This window comes from Grampus griseus (genome assembly GCF_964374135.1).
Source record: "Grampus griseus genome assembly, chromosome: 20".
NCBI classification, from domain to species: Eukaryota; Metazoa; Chordata; class Mammalia; order Artiodactyla; family Delphinidae; genus Grampus; species Grampus griseus.
The window spans coordinates 33,317,733-33,343,586 of NC_139014.1; the positions used below are offsets into that span (position 1 = coordinate 33,317,733).

General features: G+C 34.8%; 1 protein-coding gene across 1 annotated transcript in view; it reads right to left on the minus strand.

Annotated features, from left to right (window-relative positions):
- The window catches only part of STXBP4 (syntaxin binding protein 4), a 170,213-nt gene that overhangs the window by 91,651 nt on the left and 52,708 nt on the right, over positions 1 to 25,854 (minus strand). Inside the window, exons 10-11 of the mRNA XM_082678958.1 lie at positions 7,167 to 7,256; positions 3,800 to 3,865 (exon numbers count right to left, since the gene is read on the minus strand). Coding sequence (XP_082535084.1) covers positions 3,800 to 3,865; positions 7,167 to 7,256 — 156 coding nt within the window. The remainder of the gene's footprint in view (positions 1 to 3,799; positions 3,866 to 7,166; positions 7,257 to 25,854) is intronic.

A 25,854-nucleotide genomic window follows, 5' to 3' on the forward strand; every position in this document is an offset into this window, starting at 1 on the left:
CGAAGCGTGGGCTCTAGGCACAGGCTTCAGTAGTTGTGGCACACGGGCTCAGTAGTTGTGGCTCGTGGGCTCTAGAGCACAGGCTCAGTAGTTGCTGCACACGGGCTTAGTTGCTCTGCAACGTGTGGGATCTTCCCGGACCAGGGCTCGAACCCGTGTCCCCTGCATTGGTGGGCGGATTCTTAACCACTGCCCACCAGGGAAGTCCCTTGCATATTAATTTTATATCTTGCTGGCTTGTGGATTTTTCCAATGAGTTAGTTTTATCATTGATTCTCTAGAGTTTTCTGGATTACTATTATGTTACCTGAAAACAGAGATAGCTTTATTTTTTCTTTTCCAATTCGTATGTCCCTAGTTGTCTTTCTAGTCTAACTGCATTTTCTTTTTTTGTGCTACTTTTATCAGGTTTAGGCATCAAATGTTATACTTGCTCCCAGAAAAGAATTTGTATATTTTCTTTCTTTCTTTTCTTTCTTTTTTTTTTAATACTCTGAAGCCATTTATGGGAGATTGATTGCCAGAGGTTTGGTTAGATTCCCCTGTGAAACTATTTGGCCTGGTCCTTTTCTATAGGGTGGCTTCTTGGTAACTTTATTTCTTCTATGGAAATTGGTATATTAAACTTTCTATCTCTATTGAGGTCAGTTTTGGTAAACGATATTTTCCTAAAACATTTTAATAGGTGAGTTAATCCCAGTTATGTTAATTAAGATGACTATTATGTTCAGTCTCAATTTTGTCATACTGTCTTTTGTTGAAATTATTGTGTATATTTACTGCATTTCTTCATTCATGTGTCCCTTTTACTTCTTTAAAAAGATTTCTCTTGGTAATTAGGAAGATGTGTATTTTCATTCTACAGGTTACATTTGTATTATTGCTTTTTATAAGTGCCTGATATTCCCTCAATATTTACCTCATCTTTTTAATATTTGGTGTCAGTTTTAAATAATATTCAGTGACTATTATACTTTACTCATACAACAGAATGATCTTATGCTATTTTCCCTTTTTTTCTCCCTTCTCCTCTCATTAAAAATAAAATTGCATCTTTGATTTTTGTCAGACATGTAATGTTTACACATTATTCTTTTACCTGTGAACTCACTCTCATTTTAGTCTCAGCTATAAAATAACAGATAGGAAATGCTCACAGTTTGGAAATTCTTGTCAAAGTTATCCCAGGCATTTTTTGGCTGGGTGAAACTCACCTCTCCCAGATTCTTCAGGAATACTACATGTGTACATTATGCTCTGAATACTGGCACATTTTAAACTGTTTTTCTATGGCCTTGATATCTGGGAGTCAACTTGGTGGTATACAATATTCTTGGTTTACACATTCTTTCCTTTAGTTTCATGAAAATATTGCTCCACTAATGCCTTACTTTGTATGTTGTATCAAGAAGGCTGATGCTGGTCTAATTCTATTGCCTTTGTAAGTTATTTGACCTTTTCATTTGAAGGCACTTTGCATATTTTTTTCTCTATCTTTAAAGTCTACTAGTTTTACTAGGATAGGTCCTATAATTGATCTTTCCAGGCCAAATTTCCCCACTATCCATTAACAGTGTCAGGTCATCTTATTTCTGAAAAGTTTTCTTGGATTATAGTTCTAAATATTAGTGCTGTTCAGTTGTTTTGATTTACTTCTTTAAGAAAATCTTTTACTTCTTTATTTCATTCTTATTTTTCTGGTTTTCTTCAATGCCTTTCTATTTGATTATGTTCTTCCTTGGGAAACCTGTAATTTAGTTTTCATTTCTGGTATCATTTTGTCTTTTTCTTCTCTTTCTTTCCTAAGTTTTATCAACTCTCATTTCATTTATTCCTGTTTTTTGTCATTTTCTAAGTCAGTTTTAAATTTCTGATTTGAGGTGCTTTTCTTTCTTAATGCCAAATGCTTGTTTGACGATATTAAATTGAGTTTGCAGTGATGTGTTACAGTTTTTGTCAGCTTTGTGGTTGAATTGTTTGGAGTTTTCATTAGGAGGAAAGCTTTAATTCATATTGTCTGATTTTTACAGTTGTCTTGTAATGACAGGGACAGATTTTTTTTTTCCAATTCCTTTTTCTTTCATAGAAAGAGTTCTTAGTTCAACAGCACCCTCTTCTGTGCAATTTCTTTTATGGATCATGTTGTTGACGGTCATAGTGGAGGGTAGATAGAGGAGGTTTGGTATGTCTTGTTTCTCTTTCATTTCTGCAAGATCCTTAATTTTCCCCTCTTATTTCCTTGTTTCTCTTTATTTCCTAATCTCCAAGGGATACCACCCCTTCTCTATTTGATTCTTCCCCAGAAGCAATGATTCTCGAAGGCTGTCACTTCTGGTTGCACACACTTTCTCAAGTCCTGAGAACCACAAAAACCTGGCCTCTGTTCAGTATTTTGGCATTAATAGTGGCATTTTTCTCTTTCTGGGGGTGATTTTATTTGTAGTATTTCATCTAATTGCTCTGTTTCTCCTTATTCTTTTTCAGAGTTTTTAAGCCATAACTCCTCTGCTCTTTGTACGCCAGGTTTCAGTGGCAGGCAAGTTGCAAGAATTTGTTGGAATTTTTAAACTATTTGTATGTAGTTTGAAGGTTCTGGTGTTCCCTGTCCAATAGCCATATTTAAGGTATGGGTCCTAGGAATTCCCTGGCAGTCCAGTGGTTAGGACTCGGTGCTTTCACTACCATGGGCCTGGGTTCAATCCCTGGTTGGGGAACTAAGATCCTGTAAGCCAAGTGGCACAGCCAAAAAAAACCCCAAACAAACAAACAAACAAAAGAAACCAGTATGGGTCCTGTATGGTTTTATTTTGCTCTGTAAATTTTATGTTTTCTGGGAGGATAATGTTGGGGAGATTCAAAATCAGGTGATTGCCACTGATCTATAACAATGGTCTCTTAACTTCCTACTCTTATTAATATTTTATTTGTTTGTTACTTGTATCTCTATTTCATGATGATGCTGTTGTATTTTTTTGCTGTAAGTTACTTAAAATTCTCTGAAGAATGATGCAGAGTGAAAATTAATTTTTTTAAAATTAATTAGTTAATTAATTTTTGGCTGCGTTGTGTCTTCATTGCTATGTGCAGGTTTTCTCTAGTTGCAGCAAGCGTGGGCTACTCTTCATTGCGGTGCATGGGCTTCTCATTGCGCTGGCTTCTCTCGTGGAGAATGGGCTCTAGGCACGCAGGTTTCAGTAGTTGTGGCACACGGGCTCAGTAGTTGTGGCTTGCAGGCTCTAGAGCGCAGGCTCAGTAGTTGTGGCGCATGGGCTTAGTTGCTCCACGGCATGTGGGATATTCCCTGACCAGGGATCAAACCCGTGTACCCTGCATTGGCAGGCGGATTCTCAACCACTGCACCACTAGGGAAATCCCAAATTTTTACTTTTCATTATTAAAAAATAAAATTAAAAAATGCTCTGCTTTGGAGGTTTTTGTTTTTTGCTTGTTTTGTTTTTATCTTTAATAAGATGAGTATGAGTAACAGAAGAAAAGAAAAAGGGAAAATAAAAGAGAAAGAAAAAAAGAAGAGAAAAGCAATGAGATGGGTCATTTCAGTCCATAGATATCTGGCTTTGAAAGCAATTTCCAAGAGGAGTTTTAACATTTCCTTTGGTAGCAGGAATTCAGCATGGGTACAGCCCCTATGAGTGATCGCTTTTAAGATCTATACTATTTTATACTATACTGTTTACATCTGTAAGCTCTGGGATATTATACAGCATCAATACTTTGTAATTATACCTCATATGTTTATGCACACATATACAAAACACATATATACAATACATACACTTACTTGTTTCACATTTTGGAGTTCTTCTGTCAGTTGTTTCCTTTGCCTTTCCGATTGAAATAATTTTTCCTATATTTAAAAACCACTGAATTAATAACTTGTTATGAAGGTATCAATGGGTATGATATTTAGGGCTTTGTTTCAAAGCTTATAAATTCCCCAAACATCCAATTTCTACAATTTGAAAATGTTGTTCCCAGTCATTTTTCTGGCTTTACACATACCATCTAAAAGTAATTAGTTATTTACAGTATAATTGTGGTGATGTAAACATATTTTCTGTTACTATAATTAGTCACTTTTTTTGGAGGGGGGTCTGGCACCATGCAGCTTGCAGGATCTTAGCTCCCTGACCAGGGACTGAACCCGAGCCACAGCAGTGAAAGCCCGGAATCCTAACCACTAGCTACCAGTGGACTCCCTGTTAGCTGCTTTTTAAAACCTCAAAATCCAAGGTCCAAAATAAGTCAATCAGGATCAGAATGTATAAATATTAACTAAATGTTGGGTAATAGCTATCATTGCCAAAGAGCTTGCAAATTGAAGAGCATTATTATTACAACTTAGAGTGTCTCTTACTATACTAAAGAGGACTATGAAACTGGGTTAACTATTATTTTCTTAATTTAGTTTATTTTTGGAAGATTATCCGTAAAACTGAAGATATGACTGGTGTAACCAAAATATGAAATAATAGTTACTAAGGAAGAATAACATTAGGCATGTCAATCAAATATTAAAATCTTTGAACTTAAAATTCAGTTGAGCAAATATCCTAAAATGTTCAATTTTGTTAAGTATGTCATAAATAAATCTACATGTTTTTGATCAAATCAGAGATACTAAGAGTAATTTAAGAACCATTTTACTATAAACCCAAGCAGAGGAATTGCTGGAAGATTATATTGAGTGGTAAATATTCATGGCAGCATTGCAGGGTTTACAGGAAGCAATTCGCTTTCTGTTATACTTCAGCTCATTCTTGTCTAACAGATGAAATCAAAGTACATGACAATGAATATCATATAGCAATCTAATGAATCTGCCACAGACCAGAAGTCAAGAAACTGCTGGCTCCTGGGTTTTATGCAAGTCACCTTCACTTTTTGTGTCCTAGTTTTTTGCATCTGTAAATGGAAAATATATCTATTTTCATTCAGCTTTGCAAAGCAGTAGCAATGTGAACTCTGCAGAAAGGCTTTAAGTTAAATGAGGCCCATGGCACTTTTAAAAATCATTCTTGCAAAATAAAAATTAGCCATTGGTATCAAATTTTCTTGGCTTCATTTTTCTTTGTACCTCAAATCAGACATGAAGAATAGAGATGTTACAGGATAATGGGAAGTGATGAGAGACCATCTACACACTCCATGAACTTCATTTAACAACCTCTGCTATTTGTGTGAGTGTGTGTAATATCAATACAAGCAGAAAAACTCAAAAGTGCAAACATTATCTCAAATGAAATATTTATTGCTTTGTACAATCTTTTCTACAGTTAAACAAGTGGTTCTCAGCCAATAGATAGGTTCTCAGGTAAAGGAAATTATAAAATATAGAATATATTTCACCCGTGCTTTTACGTTTTGTCACAGTAGGATATGCTCAGTTACATCTCAAAAATTTTAAATGTGAATCCTGATTTACTGAATAGCTCCTCAGGAAAACTTTGTTTAAATGTTAAATTAAATTAAAATTCTAATAATTACTACTGATATTCCAATAAAAAACAGGAAAATATCACTAAATTTAACAATGATAAACATTAGGGAAATAAAAAAGATCTGAGAGCCTCAGAAAATTCTGATGAACTGTAAGACTCAACGACTTATGCAGAGTAAATTATATAAAAATGCTGTCTTACCAATGTAACCAACCCTGGAGATGTTTTCTAAGAGAATATGAGGAAACTACTGTCAATATATTTTTAAAACTACATTTATATTTTTCATCTTAACTCTTGTTACACAAAAAAATGTGGATAGTGGTTTCAAAGATGTAAAAAGAAATATAAAATATTCCTTTAGTAGTAAAATGCTTACATTTGGACGTAACATGAATTGGTAATATCTTTTGAAAGGGAATTTGGCAACATGTAAAATTTTATGCATCCATATTCTTTGATAAAAGCAATTCGGCTTTCAGAAATGTATTCAATTTGTACTTTTACAACTGCACAACGGCCCAAAGATACATCTACAAAGCTACTTATGATGGAATTATTTTTAATAATGGAAAACTGGAAATAGCCTAAATATCCATCAATAAAGAACTGGTTAAATAACCTAGAATAGAACCTTTTGATGATAGGAGAGGCATTAAAAAGAATTAGGTAGATCTGTATATGTTAACCTGCAAAGTAACCAAAGATATAATGCTAACAAAGAGAAAAAAAGAAGGCAAGTTGTAAAAAAGTGTGTATGCAATTTTGTAAAAGTTAAAAAATATATACACATGTATTTTTAAACATATGATTGGCTACATAGAGAAAGTCTCCCAAAGGATAAACAAGATATGTTAAACAATGGCTTCCTCTAGAGGTCAGAATTTAAAAACTAAGGTAGCAAGGAAATTTCTTTCTTTCTTTCTTTCTTTTTTTTTTTTTTTTTGGTGTAAAGATTTTGCTTTAATAAAAATTAAACAAATAATAGAATTTCACTTATTTAAGAAAATAATTAAAAGTAATTTAAAAATATATTCCTATGGTGAATTAATGGTAAATCAAGTAGTTATGTTGCTTTTCTTGAAGATTTGAAAAATATAATGGCTTTCTGTAAAACTTAGGATATAATGTAAATTTAATATTCTACTAAACATGAAATGAAGACATATAAACAGAACCAAAATCTTAAAGTATATTTGGGATATACTGTGTTTTTATTTCCCTTAAATCACTTTGCCTTAATTCTAAATTATGTTAGTGAAACAAGATGTCCCTGAAGCATTCCCATGAACATGGGAGAAAATGTATTTCCCAATGAACATCTGAGGATCCAAAACTGTCATGGCTTGTTTTGTGGGCTTCTCATCTAATCTTTGTTGGCTCCTCATTCTTGCCATCAGCGTAAGAAAAAACAGGGGTGAAAAGTAGCTAGATCAGAAGGGATAACTAAAAACCACTGTTCACACTGAATCTTAGATGGAGATTGTGAAATATAAATATGTGTGTGAACTAAAAAATTAATTCTCTAAAGGTCAGCTGAAGAAATAAATATCAAATTACTTGGTATTAACATTCAATGCTAAGTTATTTGATATTAATATTCTTTAAAAAAAAGCTAAGCCCCGATACTGCAGAATTCAACAGAAGGTAATTTTCTTTCTTTTCATTTTTCTAAAGAAAATATAAGGAAGCTAAATTGGAGATTACCTTAAGTGTATTCACTTCTTCCAAGGCATCATTTCTTTCATGTTTAAGCCTTTCCATTTCATCTGCTTCTAAGGAATCACAGGGAAGAAGCTGTCAACATTAAAATATAAGAGAAAAGTTATACATTAGATACTAATTATGAGAACATAAAAATCCTTTTTGATGAGTCTTAGGCTTTTGCATTCCAATAACAAGATTCAGTTTCTTACTTTGGAGTCATTTCATTAGATAAAAGAGAATATTAGGGCTTCCCTGGTGGCGCAGTGGTTGAGAGTCCGCCTGCCGATGCAGGGGACACGGGTTCGTGCCCCATTCCGGCAAGATCCCGCATGCCGCGGAGCGGCTGGGCCCGTGAGCCATGGCCGCTGAGCCTGCGCGTCCGGAGCCTGTGCTCCGCAGCGGGAGAGGCCACAACAGTGAGAGGCCCGCGTACCGCAAAAAAAAAAAAAAAAAAAAAGAGAATATTAAAATAATCTGGGGTAACTTAATTCATTTAAGCTTATCCTTATATTTTTGTTACTAATACAGAATTTAGATGATTATGAGATATATACACTCTGTTCTCATTTTTATTATTCTTATTTTAACAATATAATTTTTCCTTAAAGTCCAAATTTTAAGACTGTGTTTATAATGTATGTGTTTATATATATATATATATGTGTGTGTGTGTGTATACACACACAATGGAATATTACTCAGTCATAAAAATGAATGAAATAATGCCATTTGCAGCAATGTGGATGGACAGAGAATATTATGCTTAGTGAAATAAGTCAGAAGAAAGGCAGATACTATATGATATCACTTACATGTGGAATCTAAAAAATAATACAAATGAATGTATATGTAAAACAGAAACAGAGTCACAGACATAGAAAACAAACTTGTGGTTACTGAAAGGGAGAGGGAAGGGGGGAGGGACAAATTAGGGGTATTAACAGGGATTAGGGATTAACAGATACAAAGTACTATATATAAAATAGATAAGCAACAAGGATATACTGTATAGCACAGGGAATTATACCCAGATTCTTGTAATAACCTATAACGGAATATAATCTGGAAAATACTGAATCACTATGTTGTATACCTGAAACTAACATAATACTGTAAATCAACTATACTTCAATTAAAAAGACTTTATGAGTTATCAACATAAACTACTCCATAAAGATGTCCACACCAAGTACATGGTATATAAGGCTAACAAAATGCTGGACATTATCAACCAAGATAGTTTACAGGAACCCAGTAAAGTACATTAATTGATTATGCCTATTATTGTTTTAACTAAATGAAATATAATGTAACAGCCAAAGTGGCTTAAAAAGATTCCTGCACAGAAACTGTCTTGAAGATAGTATTAATAATTCATGCACAGGTGAATAACAACAACAAAAAATAGCAGAAATGACAATTTCTCTTACTTCTAGCTTGAACTCTGACAGTTAATTATAAGGTAAAAAAAATGGCAATCTTATCAGAGATAAAAATCCAAGTCTAATTATAGCCATCTTCTATGCAGAAGTTATAATAGAACTAAAAATAAAGTATAGAAAATATGATTTATAGGACCAAATAGAGAAAGTGATTGCTATATAAGTATGAGCTGTAAAGCAGGGCCCTTCAGATAGGAGAGGTGAATGCAGAGTAGGAAAAGATAATACAAATAGTTAATAATATCAACCATTTATTAGGAACTTTGTGCAGATACATTGCTAAGGACTGTATATATTCAATATTAAATCCTTACCATAACTTTGTGTCTATTTTCCATGAGGGAATGGGCTCAAAGGTTAGTAAAATGCCTAAGGTTTCACAGCTAGTAAGTGGCCATTCCAAGATTCCCACAGAGATCTGACATTAGTCTGTGATTTTTTACTAACTGCTCAACAAAAAATCATGGTGGTATGGATATGATAAACTCAGATTTGCTTTCCAAGTCTTAGAATAACAGAAGTTGGGGTCATTCCTCAAGTTTTTGCAGAAATATTTTTCCTAAAATTATTGGTTCCTTTTGTTCTGACACATTTGCTTTTGTGTACCTATGGCCATTGTCCATAATAACATGATCTCATATTCTTCATCTGTCTCTGTCATTCTATTTCATAAGTAGTCACAGAATTCATTCTTACACTGTTTTAGGTTACTTCCAAATACAATTTCAAATGTAGCAATATTTCCCAAAATGTGTTCCAAAGGATATTAATTAGATTTGTATAAAAGCATAACTGGGTGATGGTGATGGTGATAGTGGTCCTTGTAGGTCAGATAAGTTAGAGAAATGCAGGATTTAGAAAACAATAACTTTCTTTCCTGCAGGGCTTCCAGTAGCTTTGATATGCTAATAAGCATTTTGAATATCCCAAAAGGTAACATAATGACTTGTTTTCCTCAAGTTTTCCAACCATATTACACACACACACTCTCCTTTATTTTGTAGTATCTCGTGGGACTAATGTCTACCAAGCACATTCTGGGAAACACTGCTACTATACATTCAGATGGTCTTATTCTATTTTGTTATCTTAAGAAGTAAAAATAAACAATTCAGGAGTTTAAATGAGAATCTAGATAACAGAGCTATCATAATTAACTAAGATAAATTATGGATTGGGATTTTTAGGGATGTAATCATAAATTTTTGCATTTAAAATGAAGGTAAGTCATGCAGAAAAGAGTCCATGGTACCATTTTGGGAGGCAAAACACTAGGCGACAGACATAGAACACACCATGAGTTAAAAAAAAAAGTTTTATAACTTTATTGCTATTTTAGGGCTAAACAGAAAAAAACTGGCCATAGATATTACTTGTGAATTCTTTGAAAAGCCCCTTTGTACCCAGTGACTTTCCAAATATGCTTCAACTAAGCAAGCAGCAAATGAAATAAATACATTGTTGCTATTTAACATGAATGATTCCAGACAGATACCTATTTTCTAATATACCTCCAGTTCTTGGACTTTATCCTCCTTTCCTGCCTGGCTCCCATGATATAATTTTTGACCCTCAGGCCCCTTGACCTCTGCGATACCTGGTACATAACATTATAAATCATTTCTACTCTGCTTTCTCACGTCTCCTATGGAGATATCAAGAGATACTTCAGAAAGTCACTGCACTGAGCTGAGCAAGTCTGACCTCAACTCTCCCTTCACTATGCTCCATCATCATAATTTTTAAGTTATTTGACTTGTGCCAATTCTGGATAGCCACTATTGCACTGGCCACCTTCCTAGCCTCAATTCATTTTAAACAGAACAAAATAACAACCTCTGTTTCAGTCTAATTTTATTGATAAACCCTTCCATTACGAATCCATCCAATTACGTCCTTTCCTTAAAATTTCTGTGTATTCCCCTTTTTCCCCTTCCATTTCCCCTGCTTACTCCTTTTACTTCTTATAATCTGGTTTACGTATCTTTCCTCCCATCACCACATTTCAAAAATAATTACTTGTAGTGTCACCAAACAACCTGCTATTTGACAAAATAAATGCCTCTCATCAACTTGCTTAACCACTTTGCTACATATAACATTGCTCAAGCCATTTGTTCTTGAAACTTTCTCTTCCCTAGGTTTTTCATACTCCACTATCTCATCTACCCTCAGAATATTTACGCTGTTTTGACTTAATTTCACTTCTACTCCTTAAATGGGGGAAAAGGGAGGTTCCCCAAAGTTTGTCCCTTTCCGCTGCCTTCTCTACAAGCTCTCCCTGAGTGATAACATTCACTGCCATGCTATCATAACTATCACCCTCCAGATCATTCTCAAATCCCTCTCCTGGTGTCCAGTTCCTTATTTCCAATTGCCTTTTGGTTATTTATACCTGTCAGCATCTTGAACTTACTCTTTCCAAAACACAACCCATCATCTTCTCTACCTTTCTCTTCTTATTCTCTTTCCAGTAAAAGTAACAACATGTCATTAATCATCCGAATAAAAACTTCAGAGTTATCTTTAACTCATTCTCCCTTGGTTCTGACATCCAAATGCAAGCCTCATTGATGAGATACTTGTTTCAGTAAATATCTTAGATCTGTCTCACCATTCCTTTCCATTCTCCTCATCTTCACCATAGTTTAGCTCTTTATTATTCCATATTTGGTAGTCTAGACTACCAACCACCATGTTAATCCCTTCCAAGATAACCAACACTATTTAAGATTACTATTTCTAAAATACCACTTTGATCATGTCATTATTCTCCTTAATGGCTCCTCACTTACCACAGGTACAAATTTCTAAGTTTAATATTTACTCTTCCTTCACTGACCTGCATGTACCCAATTATCTTATTTAAAACATAGATTACTCTCTGCTTACCAACATATTATACATATTGTTTTTCATGTTAATAAAAACGCTTATCATTCTCTGTTCACCTCTTGAGCAGATAAAATCCTATTTATCATTCAAAACTCACTCAAATGCCAACTCTGTTATGAATCCTCTCTTAATGTTCTAAGCTCTATTATTACTATGGCCTTATCACACAATGCATTTTTAAATCTTATTTGTAAATTTCTTTACATTATACCCTAAATTCCTTGAGGGGCAGGCTCCAGTTTTATTTATCTTAATAACATGTGCTGGAGCACCTAACACAATGCCACACACACTGTAGTTGTTCAATATACATTTAATGTTTTACGGATGAGTATATAGTGAAGTGGCTATAAAGTATTTACTGCTACACATAGTGAGAAATACCATTTATATCAATGAAATATTATCATTCTTATTATATACAGTTTACTTTGATATTTTCCATTCTATTCTATTTCACTTGTTAAAATGCAATCCACTTAATTGATTTAGCACGAACCCCAATTGTGAAAAGTCTACATTCAGATACTTGTGGTGTTCTGTGATTTTAATATAATCCATTTATGATACTTGATTAGTGTGGTAAAGCCATCACAATATCATGGACTACAGTCTGCTGTTGCTAATTTTAGAATACTGATAGATGTAGGCTCCAACCTTGCCTTTTCTGGGTGTAATCTTGTGCCAATCACAGGTATAGCACTGTGTGAATTTTTTAATATAGCAATGATGACTAGAATCACAGAAAGATAATTATATTTTTGCTTCTAAACGCCATATTATTCCAAAACCAAACGTTTTTTGTCAACTAAACAAAAGTAGGACTGACTATACTGGCTCAGCAATTTTTTCTTTTTAAAAGATAGTATCTCAAGAAATCTTATGAGTCAGACAGAATGATCAGCAAATGAAGCTAGTTACAAAAGAGTACATACTGTATGATTCTTTTTTACTATTATTAATTTTTATTGGAGTATAGTTGCTTTACAATGTTGTGTTAGTTTCTGCTGTACTGCAAAGTGAATCAGCTATGCGTATACATATATCCCCTCTTTTTAGGATTTCCTTCCCATTTAGGTCACCATATAGCACTGAGTGGAGTTCCCTGTGCTATACAGTAGGTTCTCATTAGTCATCTATTTCATACGTCGTAGTGTATATAAGTCAATCCCAATCTCCCAATTCATCCCACCCCTCCCTTACCCTCTTGGTGTCCATACATTTGTCCTCTACATCTGTGCCTCTATTTCTGCTTTTGCAAATAAGTTCATCTATATGATTCTATTTATTACTGTGTCCATTATGCTTCCGTAAAAATATTTTTAAAAAATAAATTAAGAAAAATACAAGCCAAAAAAAGGGAAACATATGGGTAAAAAACAAGCATCCCTAACAGATGGATTATAAAATCTGACTCTGTTGTTTAAGATGAGATGGTTGAGGGGGTGACCAGAGGGGAATTTCCTCACCTTCACAGAATGTCATGTCAGCATCATGACCTCAGATTAATTGATATATTATTTCACATGAGGCACTATACTGTTTTTCAACTAAAAAAAAAAATTGGGAAAAATACTAAAAAATATATTTTTAAAAATTTGTTTCTGGTGAGCTGTTTGACAAGTAATGATTTTTACAGTATTTTCAAACTGTGGTGCATAACTCATTAGTAAATTATAAGACCAAATATTTAATGAAATAAAATTGAATATTAAATAAGAACAGAAGGATGTAGAAAAGGTAAGTAATGCTTTGAGACTTTTGTTTCAGTTACATATGTGAGTGTGGTGAAGTAAAATGCATTCTTACTATGGATTTGTGGATTCAGGTCATTTTATGGGGATTCTTTTGTGTGTTGACAAGCAGAATACAACAAAAGAATTCTTGTAAACTGATATAATGACTCTTGCACAATATCTGATTTGAAGCCACAAACAGGAAATTATTGGCATGTGGGCCTTGCACCATTACCACCAGCACTTTGCTTTTGCTATCAAAATGCCACAGATTGAATACATTCTTATCTGCCCTAAAATCATATTGGCAAAAAGGAAGTAAATTACTAATTTGGAGCATGAGTATTTCTTTGCAGTTGCTAAGAAAGTTTTGTATGCTCATACAAAGTATTCTGAATTCCCTACTTGACTTATATTGTAAGCCACCCAACAACCTTTGCCTTTCCTCATCATAAATGGATATGGTAGCTTTTAATACTTTTTGGCAATTAGAAAACAATGTTCTGCTATCAACATTAGGTAGATAAAAACAAAACACCTGGATGAGTGGAAGGAGAACCGTGCTCTTACAGCTTCAGTCTTCCTACTCTAAATGCTACATTTAGAGTAAATCAGATCTGCTAAATCAGCACTTCAATTCTGGGTGAACTAGGTAATCTCCTGAGAGTTTCCAAACAACCAGGTCTTTGGAAACTCTCATTCTCAGCAATGGGAACTCTCATTCATTGCTGGTGGGAATGCAAAATGGTACAACCACTTTGTAAGACAGTTTGGCAGTTTCTTACAAAACTACACATCCTCTTACCATATGATCCAACAATTGAGTTCCTTGGTATTTACCCAAAGGAGTTGAAAACTTATGTCCACACAAAGACCTGCACATGACGTTTATAGTTTTATTCATAATTATCAAAATTTGAAGCAACCAAGATGTTCTTCAATAGGTAAATGGGTAAATAAACATCCAGATAAGAGAGATGAAAAGACACAGAGAAACCTTAAATGCATATTACTAAGTGAAAGAAGCCAATCTGAAAGGGCTATATACTGTATGATTCCAAGTATATGACATTCTGGAAAGGGCAAAACTATGGAGACAATAAAAGGATCAGTGGTTGCTATGGGTGGGGGGCAAGGTTGTGGAGAGATGACAGGCAGTGAACAGAGACTATTTTGTGTAATAAAGATACTCTGTATGATACAATAATGATTGATACATGTCATTATACATTTGTCCAAACCCACACAGAATGTATACACCAAGAGTGAACTGTAATGTAAACTATGGACTTCGGGTGATTATGATGTGTCAGTGTAGGTTCATCAGTTATAATAGTCTATAAATTCAACGTAGCAAGATTTTGGCAAAAATGCATACAGATAAGATAAGCCAAAGTAATATTTGAAAAGAAGAACAAGGTGGAAAAGTGTGTCTTAGCAGATATCAAGACTTATGAAACCAAATAAACCAGCAGAATAAAGAGCTCAGAAATGCCCATGCAAATATGGAAATCTTATAAATGACAGAGCTGGACTGAAAATAATCCTTCCATCCCACTGAAATATGAATTTACATTAAAAAAAATTACCTTTATAAAATAATTTAACAAAATTTATATCATATTTATATTTTTTGATTGTGAATCAATAATATAATTACTACTCAAATCAGAAGAAAATTTTAATATGTAAAATCTAATGAACATAGTAAATTGAAATAAATATATTACAATTTACCTAAATTTTTTGGTAACAAAATGATAGGGTGATCAATGAAAGATTTTTAAGCTTGAAATTATAACATATCAGGGTAACATTCTAGGGCAATATAGAAGAGAAGTAAGAGTTAACAGAGAAAAAGGAAAGATGATAAATTTCTGAGAATAAGAACTGATGCCTGAATTTTCTTTTAAAAGATAATTATGGGTACCAAAAACTATAGTATTAGATTTCATTAGATATATTTAAAAGAGTTATATAATAGGTTTCCTTATAAAAAGAAAAATATTTAAGAGGGGTCCAAGATGGTGGCATAGGAAGACCCTGAGTTCACCTCTTCCCACGAACACATCCAATCTGCACCTACATATAGAGAAATTTATTTTGAAGACCTGAAGGCTGAATGGACAGCTACTGCACATAGAAGGACCACATAGAAATGGGTAGTAAAGATGGAAACATGGTATCCATGAGAACCCCACCCTGACCTGCAGTAGGGAGAGATTTTCTAAGGGGCCTGAGCACAGACTCGTCCACCCTGGGACACAACCAAAAAACAGGAGTTTAAAGGGCACCTGGACTAACCCTAGAGCTTCTGCAAATGAGCAAGGAACTGCTGGAGATCTCTCTGGGGTCAGAGGGGCCAGCAACTGCCATCATTTGAGTTCCCCCATGACTCCCCCGGCCCATGCCCACTCCAGCCCGAGCTGCACCACAAAGGCAGATTTGAGTGCAGCACTCCCCTGGGACCAAACCTGGCATGCAACAACTCCAATCCCAGCCAACCCACTAAGGTGGTCTCAGATGCAGCATTCACCAAGGCCTTCCTCCAGCCTGTGCCTATTCTAGCCCCAGCCACCCTGTCGAGGTGGCCTCAGGTGCTGCACTCTCCATGGATTGCCTGCTCTAGCTCTATGCAGCCTGCCAAAGCCACCAGGCACAAGCAGTCTACACAGGGAATGCTCCTCTACAAGCCATTCTTTCAAAACCACAGAGGTAGCTATTTTGCCCAATTTATAGAAACAAAAACTGAAAGTCAAATAAAATGAGGAGACAGAGGAATGTTTCAAACTAAGGATCAAAATAAACCCCCACCCCCCAAAAAAAAAACCTTAATGAAATGGAGATAAATAATTTACCCGATAAAGAGTTCAAGGAAACGGACATAAGGATGCTTACCAAACTCAGAAGAATGAAGGAACACAGTGAGAACTTCAACAAACACTTAGAAAATATAAGAACTAATCAGAACTGAAGAATACAATACAATAGAGGGAATATAATAGAGAGAATAACAGCATACTAGATAATAAAGGCGAATAGATAAGTGATCTGGAAGACAGAATAGTGGAAATCACACAATCAGAACAGCAAAAAGAAGAAAGAAGTTTTTAAAATGAAGAGAGTATAAGAGACTTCTTGGGCAACATCAAGAGTACCACATTTACATTATAGGGGTCCCATAAGGAGAAGAGAGAAAGGGCCAAAAAACTTATTTGTAGAAATAAAAGCTTATTTGAAGAAAAAAATGAAATAAAAATTTCCCTAACCTGGAAAAGAAAACAGACATTCAGGTACAGGAAACACAGAGTCCCCAAAAAGATGAACCCAAAGAGATTCTCACTGAAATATATTATAATTAAAATGGCAAAAGAGGGAATCTTAAAGGCAGCAAGAGAAATATAGCTAATCACATACAAGAGAAACCCCATAAGACCATCAGCTGATTTTTCAGCAGAAAATTTACAGGCCAGAAGGGAGTGGCATAATATATTTAAAGTGCTGAAAGAAAAAAATAAAATAAAATATAATATCTGGCAAGGTTATCATTTAAAATTGAAGGAGAGATAAAGAGTTTCCCAGATAAACAAAAACTTAAAGGAGTTCATCACCACTAAACCAGTCAGACAAGAAATGTTAAAAGGCCTTCTTTAAGCAGAAAAGAAAAGGCTGTAACTAGAAATAAGACAACATATGGAAGGAAGAAAAAAATCCCACTGGTAAAGGCAAATATATAGTGAAGGCAAGGGATCAGCCATTTAAAAAGCCAGTACAAAGGTTAAAAGACAAAAATAATACAATCAATTGTAACTACAGTAAGTAGTTAAGGGATTCAGAGAATAAAAAGATGTAAAATATGACATCAAAAACATAAAATGTGTGGAGAAGATAAAAACGTAGTGTTTTTATAATGGCTTCAAAATTAAGTGACTATCAGCTTAAAACAGATGGCTATACACAGGTCAATATATAAGACACTCACAGCAACCACAGACCATAAACCTTGAATAGATACACAAAAAATAAAAAGAAAGGAATCCAAATATAAACTAAAGAAATCCAACAAATCACAAAGAAACAAACCAAGAGAAGAAAATAGGAACAGAGAAGAACTACAAAAACAACCAGAAAACAACTAAAGTGATAATAAATACATACATATCAATAATTACTTTAAGTGTAAATGGACTAAATGCTCCAATCAAAAGCCACTGATTAAAGAAAAAAAAAAAGACCCATCTATATGCTGCCTGCAAGAGGCTTACCTCAGATCTAAAGCCTCAAATAGATTGAAAGTGAAGGGATGGGAAGAGATTCCATACAATGGAAACAAAAGAAAGCTGGGGTAGCAATACTCATATCAGATTAAATAGACTTTAAAACAAAGACTATAACAAAAGACAAGGGGTCAATCCAACAAGAGAATATAACACTTGTAAACATTTATGCACCCAACACAGAATCACCTAAATATACAAAGCAAATGTTAACAGACATAAAGGGAGAAGTAGACAGCAATACAATAATAAGGGACTTTAATAACCCACTTACATCAATGGACAGATCATCCAGACAGAAAATCAATAAGGAAACCCTGGCCTTAAACAAAACATTAGATCACATGAACCTAATAGATATATACAGAACATTCCATTAAAAACAGCAGAACATGCATTCTTTCAAGTGCACATGGAACATTCTCCATGACAGATCATATGTTAGGCCACAAAACAAGTCTCAGTAAATTTAAGAAGACTAAAATCATACCAAGCAACTTTTCTGACCATAGTAGAAAGACTATAAGAAGAAAATTGTAAAGAAAACAGGTGGAAACTAAACATCAGGCAACTAAACAACCAATGAGTCAATGAAGAAATCAAAGAGGAAATTTAAAAAAATACCCTGAGACAATGAAAATGGAAACACAACTGTCCAAAATCTATGCAATGCAGCAAAAGCAGTTCTAAGAAGGAAGTTTATAGCAATAAAGGCCTACCTCAGGAAACAAGAAAAAATCTCAAATAAACAATCTAAGTGTAAATTTAAAGGAAGTGGAAAAAGAGGAACAAGTTAGTAGAAGGAAAGAAATAAAGATCAGAGCAAAAGTAAATGAAATAGAGATTTAAAAAGCAATAGAAAGGATCAATGAAACTAAGAGTTGGTTCTTTGAAAAGATAAATAAAATTGACAAATCTTTAGCCATCAAGAAAAAAATAAACTCCAAATAAATTAAATCAGAAATAAAAAAGAAATTACAATGGACCCACAGAAATACAAAGGACCATAAGAAAATGCTATGAAAAATGATATGCCAAACTAGACAATCTAGAAGAAATGGATAAATTCCTAGAGACAGACAATCTTCCATGAAAGAGTCATGAAGAAATAGAAAATATGAATAGACTGATTACTAGTAAGGAAATTAATACATAATCAAAAAACTCCCCCAAAACAAAAGTCCAGATCCAGATGGCTTCATAGGTAACTTTTACCAAACACTGAAAGAAGAGTTAATCCCTATACTTCTCAAATTACTCCAAAAAACTAAAGAGAAGGCCACACTTCCAAATTCATTTTACAAGGCCAGCATTACCCTGAGACCAAAAACAAAGACACAACACACATACAAAAAATTTATCAAGGACAATGTCCTTGATAAACACGGATGTAAAAATTAATAAAATATTAGCAAACCAAATTCAACAACAGATTAAAAGAATCATACACCATGATCAATTAGGATTCATTCCAGGGATTCAAGGATGGTTTGACATCTGTAAATAAAACAATGTGATATACCACATGAACAAAACAGAGGATAAAAACCATGTGATCATCCAAAAAGATGCAGAAAAAGCATTTGACAAAATTCAACATCCATTTAAGATAAAAACTCTCACAAAGTGAATATAGAGGGAACACACCTTAACATAATAAAAGCCATACATGAGAAAACCACAGCCAACATACTATTCCACATTGAAAAGCTGAAAGCATTTCTGCTAACATCAGGAACAAGACAAGGACGCTCATTCTTGCATCCACTTTTATTCAACACAGTATTGGAGGTCCCAGCCAGAGCAATCAGTTAAGAAAAAGAAATAAAAGGCATCTAAATTGGAAAGGTAGAAGTAAAACTGTCACTATTGATACTATATATAAAAAAACCCAAAGATGCCACCAAAAAACTACTAGGATTAATAAATGAATTCAGTAAAGTTGCAGGATACAAAACTAATATACAGAAATCTGTTGCATTTCTGTACACTAATAATGAACTATCAGAAAGAGAAATCAAGAAAACAATTCCATTTACAACTGCATCAAAAAGAATAAAATATTTAGGAATAAATTTAAACAGAGAGGTGAAAGACCTGTACTCTGATAAGTATAAGACACAGAGGAAAAAGTTGAAGACAACAGAAAAAAAAAAAAATACTGTACTCATGGACTGGAAGCATCAATATTTTTAAAATGTCCACACTACCCAAAGCAATCTACAGATTCAGTGCAATCCCTATCAAAATATCAATGGCATTTTCAACAGAACTAGAGCAAATAATCCTAAAATTAGTATTGAACCACAAAAGACCCCTAATAACCAAAGCAATCTTTTAGGATATATATATAAAGGATATATATATATCCTTTCTTATATTCTTTTTACATTGTGGTTTATCCCAGGACATTGAATATAGTTCCCTGTGCTATACGGTAGGACCTTGTTGTCCATCCATTCTATATATAATAGTTTGCATCTACTAACCCCAAATTCCCAGTCCAACCCTCCCACACACCCCCTTTGGCAAACACAAGTCAGTTCTCTATGTCTGAGAGTCTTTTTCTGCTTTGTAGATAGGTTCATTTGTGTCATATTTTAGATTCTACATATAAGTGATATCATATTGTATTTGTCTTTCCCTTTCTGACTTACTTCACTTAGTATGACCATCTCTAGTTGCATCCATGTTGCTGCAAATGGCATTATTTTGTTCTTTTTTTATGGCTGAGTAGTATTCCATAGTATATATGTACCGCATCTTTATCCATTAATCTTTTGATGGACACTTAGGTTGTTTCCGTGTCTTGGCTATTGTGACTAGTGCTGCTATGAACATAGGAGTGCATGTATCCTTTGGAATTAGAGTTTTGTCCGGACATATGTTTGACCTCCATAATGTTTTCCATAGTGGTTGCACCAACTTACATTCCCATCAACAGTGTAGGAGGGTTCTCTTTTCTCCATACCCTCTCCAGAATTTGTTATTTGTAGGCTTTTTAATGATGGCCATTCTGACTGGTGTGAGGTGGTACCTCATCGTAATTTTGATTTGCATTTTTCTAATAATTAGTGATGTTGAGTATCTTTTCATGTGCTTATTGGCCAACTGTATGTCTTCTTTTGAGAAATGTCTATTTAGGTCTTCTGCCCATTTTTTGATTGGGTTGTTTGTTTTTGTTGTTGAGTTGAGTTATATGAACTGTCTGTATATTTTGGAAATTAAGCCTTTGTCGGTTGCATCATTTGCAAATATTTTCTCCCATCCCATAGATTGTCTTTTTGTTTTGTTTTTGGTTGCCTTTGCTGTGCAAAAGCTTGTAAGTGTGATTAGATTCCATTTGTTTATTTTTGTTTTTATTTCTATTGCCTTGGGAGACTGATCTAAGAAAATACTAGTACAATTTACCTCAGAGAATGTTTTGCCTATGTTCTCTTCTAGGAGTTTTACAGTGTCTTGTCTTATATTTAAGTCTTTAAGCCATTTTGAGTTTATTTTTCTGTATGGTGTGAGGGTGTGTCCTAACTTCATTCATTTCATGCAGCTGTACAACTTTCCCACTTGCTGAAGAGACTGTCTTTTACCCATTTTATATTCTTGCCTCCTTTGTCGAAGATTAATTGACCGTAGGTATGTGGGTTTATTTCTGGGCTCTCTATTAGGTTCCATTGATGTAAGTATTTGTTTTTGTGCCAATACCATGCCGCTTGTATTACTGTAGTTTTTTAGTATTGTATGAAGTCTGGGAGGATTATGCCTCCTGCTTTCTTCTTTTTCCTCAGAACTGCTTTGGCTTCCTTCTTTTTCTTCAGAATTGCTTTGGGAATTCTGAGTCTTTTATGGTTCCATATAAATTTTAGGATTATTTGTTCTAGTTCTGTGAAAAATGTCATGGGTAATTTGATGGGAATTGGGTTAAATCTGTTTATTGCTTTGGGTAGTATGGCCATTTCAACAATATTAATTCTTCCAATCCAAGAGCATGGGATATCTTTGGATTTCTTTGAACCATCTTCAATTACCTTTACTAATGTTTTATAGTTCTCAACATATAAGATTTTCACCTCATTGGTTAGGTTTATTCCCATTTTATTTCTTCTGGTGTGATTTTAAAAGGTATTGTATTTTTATATTCCCTTTCTGATATTTCATTGTTAGTGTAAAGAAATGCAACCGATTTCTGTATGTTAATCTTGTACCCTGCTACCTTGTTGAATTCATTTATCAGTTCTAGCAGTTTTTGTGTGGAGTCTTTAGGGTTTTTTATAGAGAGTATCATGTCATCTGCATATAATGACAATTTTACCTCTTCTTTTCCAACTTGGATAACTTTTATTTCTTTTTCTTGTCTGATTGCTGTGGCTAGGAATTCCAATACTACGTTGAAGAGAAGTGATGAGAGTGGGCATCCTTGTCTTGTTCCAGATTTTAGTGGGAAGGCTTTCAGCTTGTTACCATTGAGTATTATATTGGTTGTGGGTTTGTCATAAATAGCTTTTATTATGTTGAGGTATGTTCCTTCTATAACACTTTGGTAAGAATTTTTATCACAAATGGACGTTGAATTTTGTCAAATGCTTTTTCTGCATCTATTGAGATAATCATGTAGTTTTTGTCTTTTCTTTTGTTGGTGTGGTGTAACACATTGATTGATTTGCATATGTTGAACCATCCTTGTGAACTGGGGATGAATCCTATTTGGTCACAGTGTATGATCTTTTTTATGTATTGTTGGATTCAGTTTGCTAATATTTTGTTGAGAATTTCTGCATCTATATTCATCAGAGAAATTGGCCTGTAATTTTCTTTTTTCGTGGTATCTTTGGTTTTGTTACCAGGGTGATGGTATGGTGGCTTCACAGAATGTCTTTGGGAGTGTTCCCTCCTCTCCAGTATTTTGGAAGAGTTTGAGAAGGATCAGTAAAAGGTCTTCTTTTATGTTTGGTAGAATTCAAACAAGCCATCTGGTCCTGGACTTTTCTTTATAGGGAGTCTTTTTAAATTACATATTCTATTTCATTTCTAGTGATCAGTTTGTTTTCATTTCTAGTGATCAGTTTGTTCAAAGCTATCTTGAGAAAAAGAAGAGCAAAGCTGGAATTATCATGCTCCCAGACATGAACCTACACTTCAAAGCTACAGTAATCAAAACAGTATGGTACTGGCCCAAAACAGACACATAGATCAATGGAACAGAATCAAGAGCCCTGAAATAAACCCACACTTACATAGTCAATTAATCTATGACATAAGAGGCAAGAATATACAATGGGGAAGAGACATCCCTTCAATAAATTGTGCTGAGAAAATTAGACAGCTACATGCAAAAGAATGAACTGGACTACTTTCTTACACCATACACACACACACAAAAAACACAGAGTGAATTTAAGACTTAAGTGTAAGGCCTGAAACTATAAATCTCCTAGAAGAAATCATAGGCAGCACACACTCTGACATCAGTCTTAACAATATTTTTTTGGATATGTCTCCTCAAGCAAGGGTAACAAAAACAAAAATAAACAAATGGGACTACACCGAACTAAAAAGCTTTTGCACAGAGAATGAAACCACCAACAAAACAAAAAGGCAACCTACTGAATGAGAGACATTATTTGGAAATGATATATCCAATAAGGTGTTGATATCCAAAATATAAAAAGAACTCATACAACTCATTATCAAAGAACAGACACCCCAATTAAAAATGGGCAGAGGGGGCTTCCCTGGTGGCACAGTGGTTAAAAATCCGCCTGCTCATGCAGGGGACATGCATCCAAGCTCTGGTCTGGGAAGATCCCACATGCCACGGAGCAACTAAGCCCATGCACCACAACTACTGAGCCTGCACTCTAGAGCCCATGAGCCACAACTACTGAGCCCGTGCACCACAACTACCGAAGCCCATATGCCTAGAGCCAGTGATTCGCAACAAGAGAATCCACCACAATGAGAAGCCCGTGCACCACAACGAAGAGTAGCCCCTACTCGCTGCAAGTAGAGAAAGCCTGCACGCAACAACGAAGACCCAACACAGCCAAAAATAATTAAATAAAATAAAGTAAATTTATCAAAAAAAGAAAAAAAAAAGGTGGGCAGAGGATCTGAAGAGACATTTTCCAAAGAAGATATACAGATGTCCAACAGGAACATGAAAAGGTGCTCAACATCACTAATCATCAGGGAAATGTAAATCAAAACCACAGTGAGATATCACCTCACACCTGTCAACAATGGTTATTATCAAAAAGACAGCAAACAACAAGTGTTGGTGAGGATGTGGAGAAAAGGAACCCTCATGCACTGTTGGTGGGATTGTAAATTGTTGCAGCCACTTTGGAAAACAGTATGGTATGGAGGTTTCTCAAAAAACTAAAAAGAGAACTACCATATGATCCAGCAATTCCACTTCTGGGTATTTATCTGAAGAAAAATAAAACACTAATTCAAAAAGGTATATGTATTTTGTTGCAGCACTCTTTACAAAAGCCGAGATATGGAAGCAACCTAAGTGTCCAGAGATGGATGAATAAATAAAGATGTGGTATGTATATATAAACATATATATATATATAATGATATAATGTTATATATATTATACATAATATATACATACTATTACTCAGTCATAAAAAAGAATCTCGCCATCTGTGGCAACATGGATGGACTTGAAGGATATCATGGTAAGTAAAATAACTCAGACAGAAAAAAACAAATACTGTATGATCTCATTTACATGTGGAACCTAAAAAACAAAACAAACAAACAAATAAAATGAACAAAATATAACAGAAACAGACTCATAAATAGAGAACAGGTGGTTGCTAGAGGGGAGACAGAGCAGGGTGGATGCAGAATAGGTGAAGGGGATTGAGAGGTACACACTTCCAGATATAAAATAAATAAGTCACAGGGCTGTAATTTATACATAGGGAATACAGTCAAAAATATTGTAACAACTTTGTATGGTGATGGGTATAACTGGTTTTATTGTCGTAATCACTGCATAATGTATAAAAATATCATTCTCAATGTTGTACACCTGAAACTAATATTGCATCTTAATTATAACTTTAAAAACTATATTTATGGGACTTCCCTGCTAGTGCAGTGGTTAAGAATCCACCTGCCAGGCTTCCCTGGTGGCGCAGTGGTTGAGAGTCTACCTGCCAATGCAGGAGACACGGGTTCAAGCCCTGGTCTGGGAAGATCCCACATGCTGCGGAGCAACTAGGCCCGTGAGCCACAATTACTGCGCCTGCGCGTCTGGAGCCTGTGCTCCGCAACAAGAGAGGCCGCGACTGTAAGAGGCCCGCGCACCGTGATGAAGAGTGGACCCCGCTTACCACAGCTGGAGAAAGCCCTCACACAGCAACAAACACCCAACACAGCCATAAATAGATAAATAAATAAATTTAGAAAAATGTAAAAAAAAAGAAAGAATCTACCTGCCAATGCAGGGGACATGGATTTGATCCCTGGTCTGGGAAGATCCCACATGCCACAGAACAACTAAGCCCGTGTGCCACAACTACTGAGCCCACACACCACAATTACTGAAGCCCGTGCACCCTAGAGCCTCCACACAGCAACTACTGAGTCCATGTGCCACAACTACTGAGCCCGTGCCCTGCAACTACTGAAGCCCGTGCACCTAGAACCCGTGCTCCACAGCAAGAGAAGCCACCGCAATGAGAAGCCCGCGCACCACAAAGAAGAGTAGCCCCCACTCCCCGCAACTAGAGAAAGCCCACGTACAGCAACAAAGACTCAACGCAGCTAAACAACAACAACAACAACAAAACTATATTTATAGTAATTGGAAACCAAACCAAACCAAACCACCAACCATTACACAATTAGACTAAGTTGATTTTAAGGCAAGAAACATTCTAGAAATGAAGAGATTCAATATCTTGTCAGAATACAACAATACTAAATAGTATACACCTAATAATACAGGCTTAGGATATGTAAGGCGAAAATTAGCCGAACTAAATAGAGATTATAAAACACCTCTCTCTCAGTAACAGACAATACAATAAAAGGTGACCAAAGAAAGATTAATGAAATAGAAAATTCTAAAAGTAAATGGAAAATGTGAACCACATGATTAACAACTGTGACCTAACTGACATATAGGAAGCACTGCACTCAACAACTGTAGAATATACATGCTTTCCACAAGATGGGAAACATTCCATAAAATTGACTATATGCTGGGTATATGGTCAAAGGATCAATACCACATAGAATATGCTCTCTAACCTCTGGAATTAAGCTGGAAATCAGTAATCAAAAGGGAACTATATAACTAGAAAATATTTAAAACACT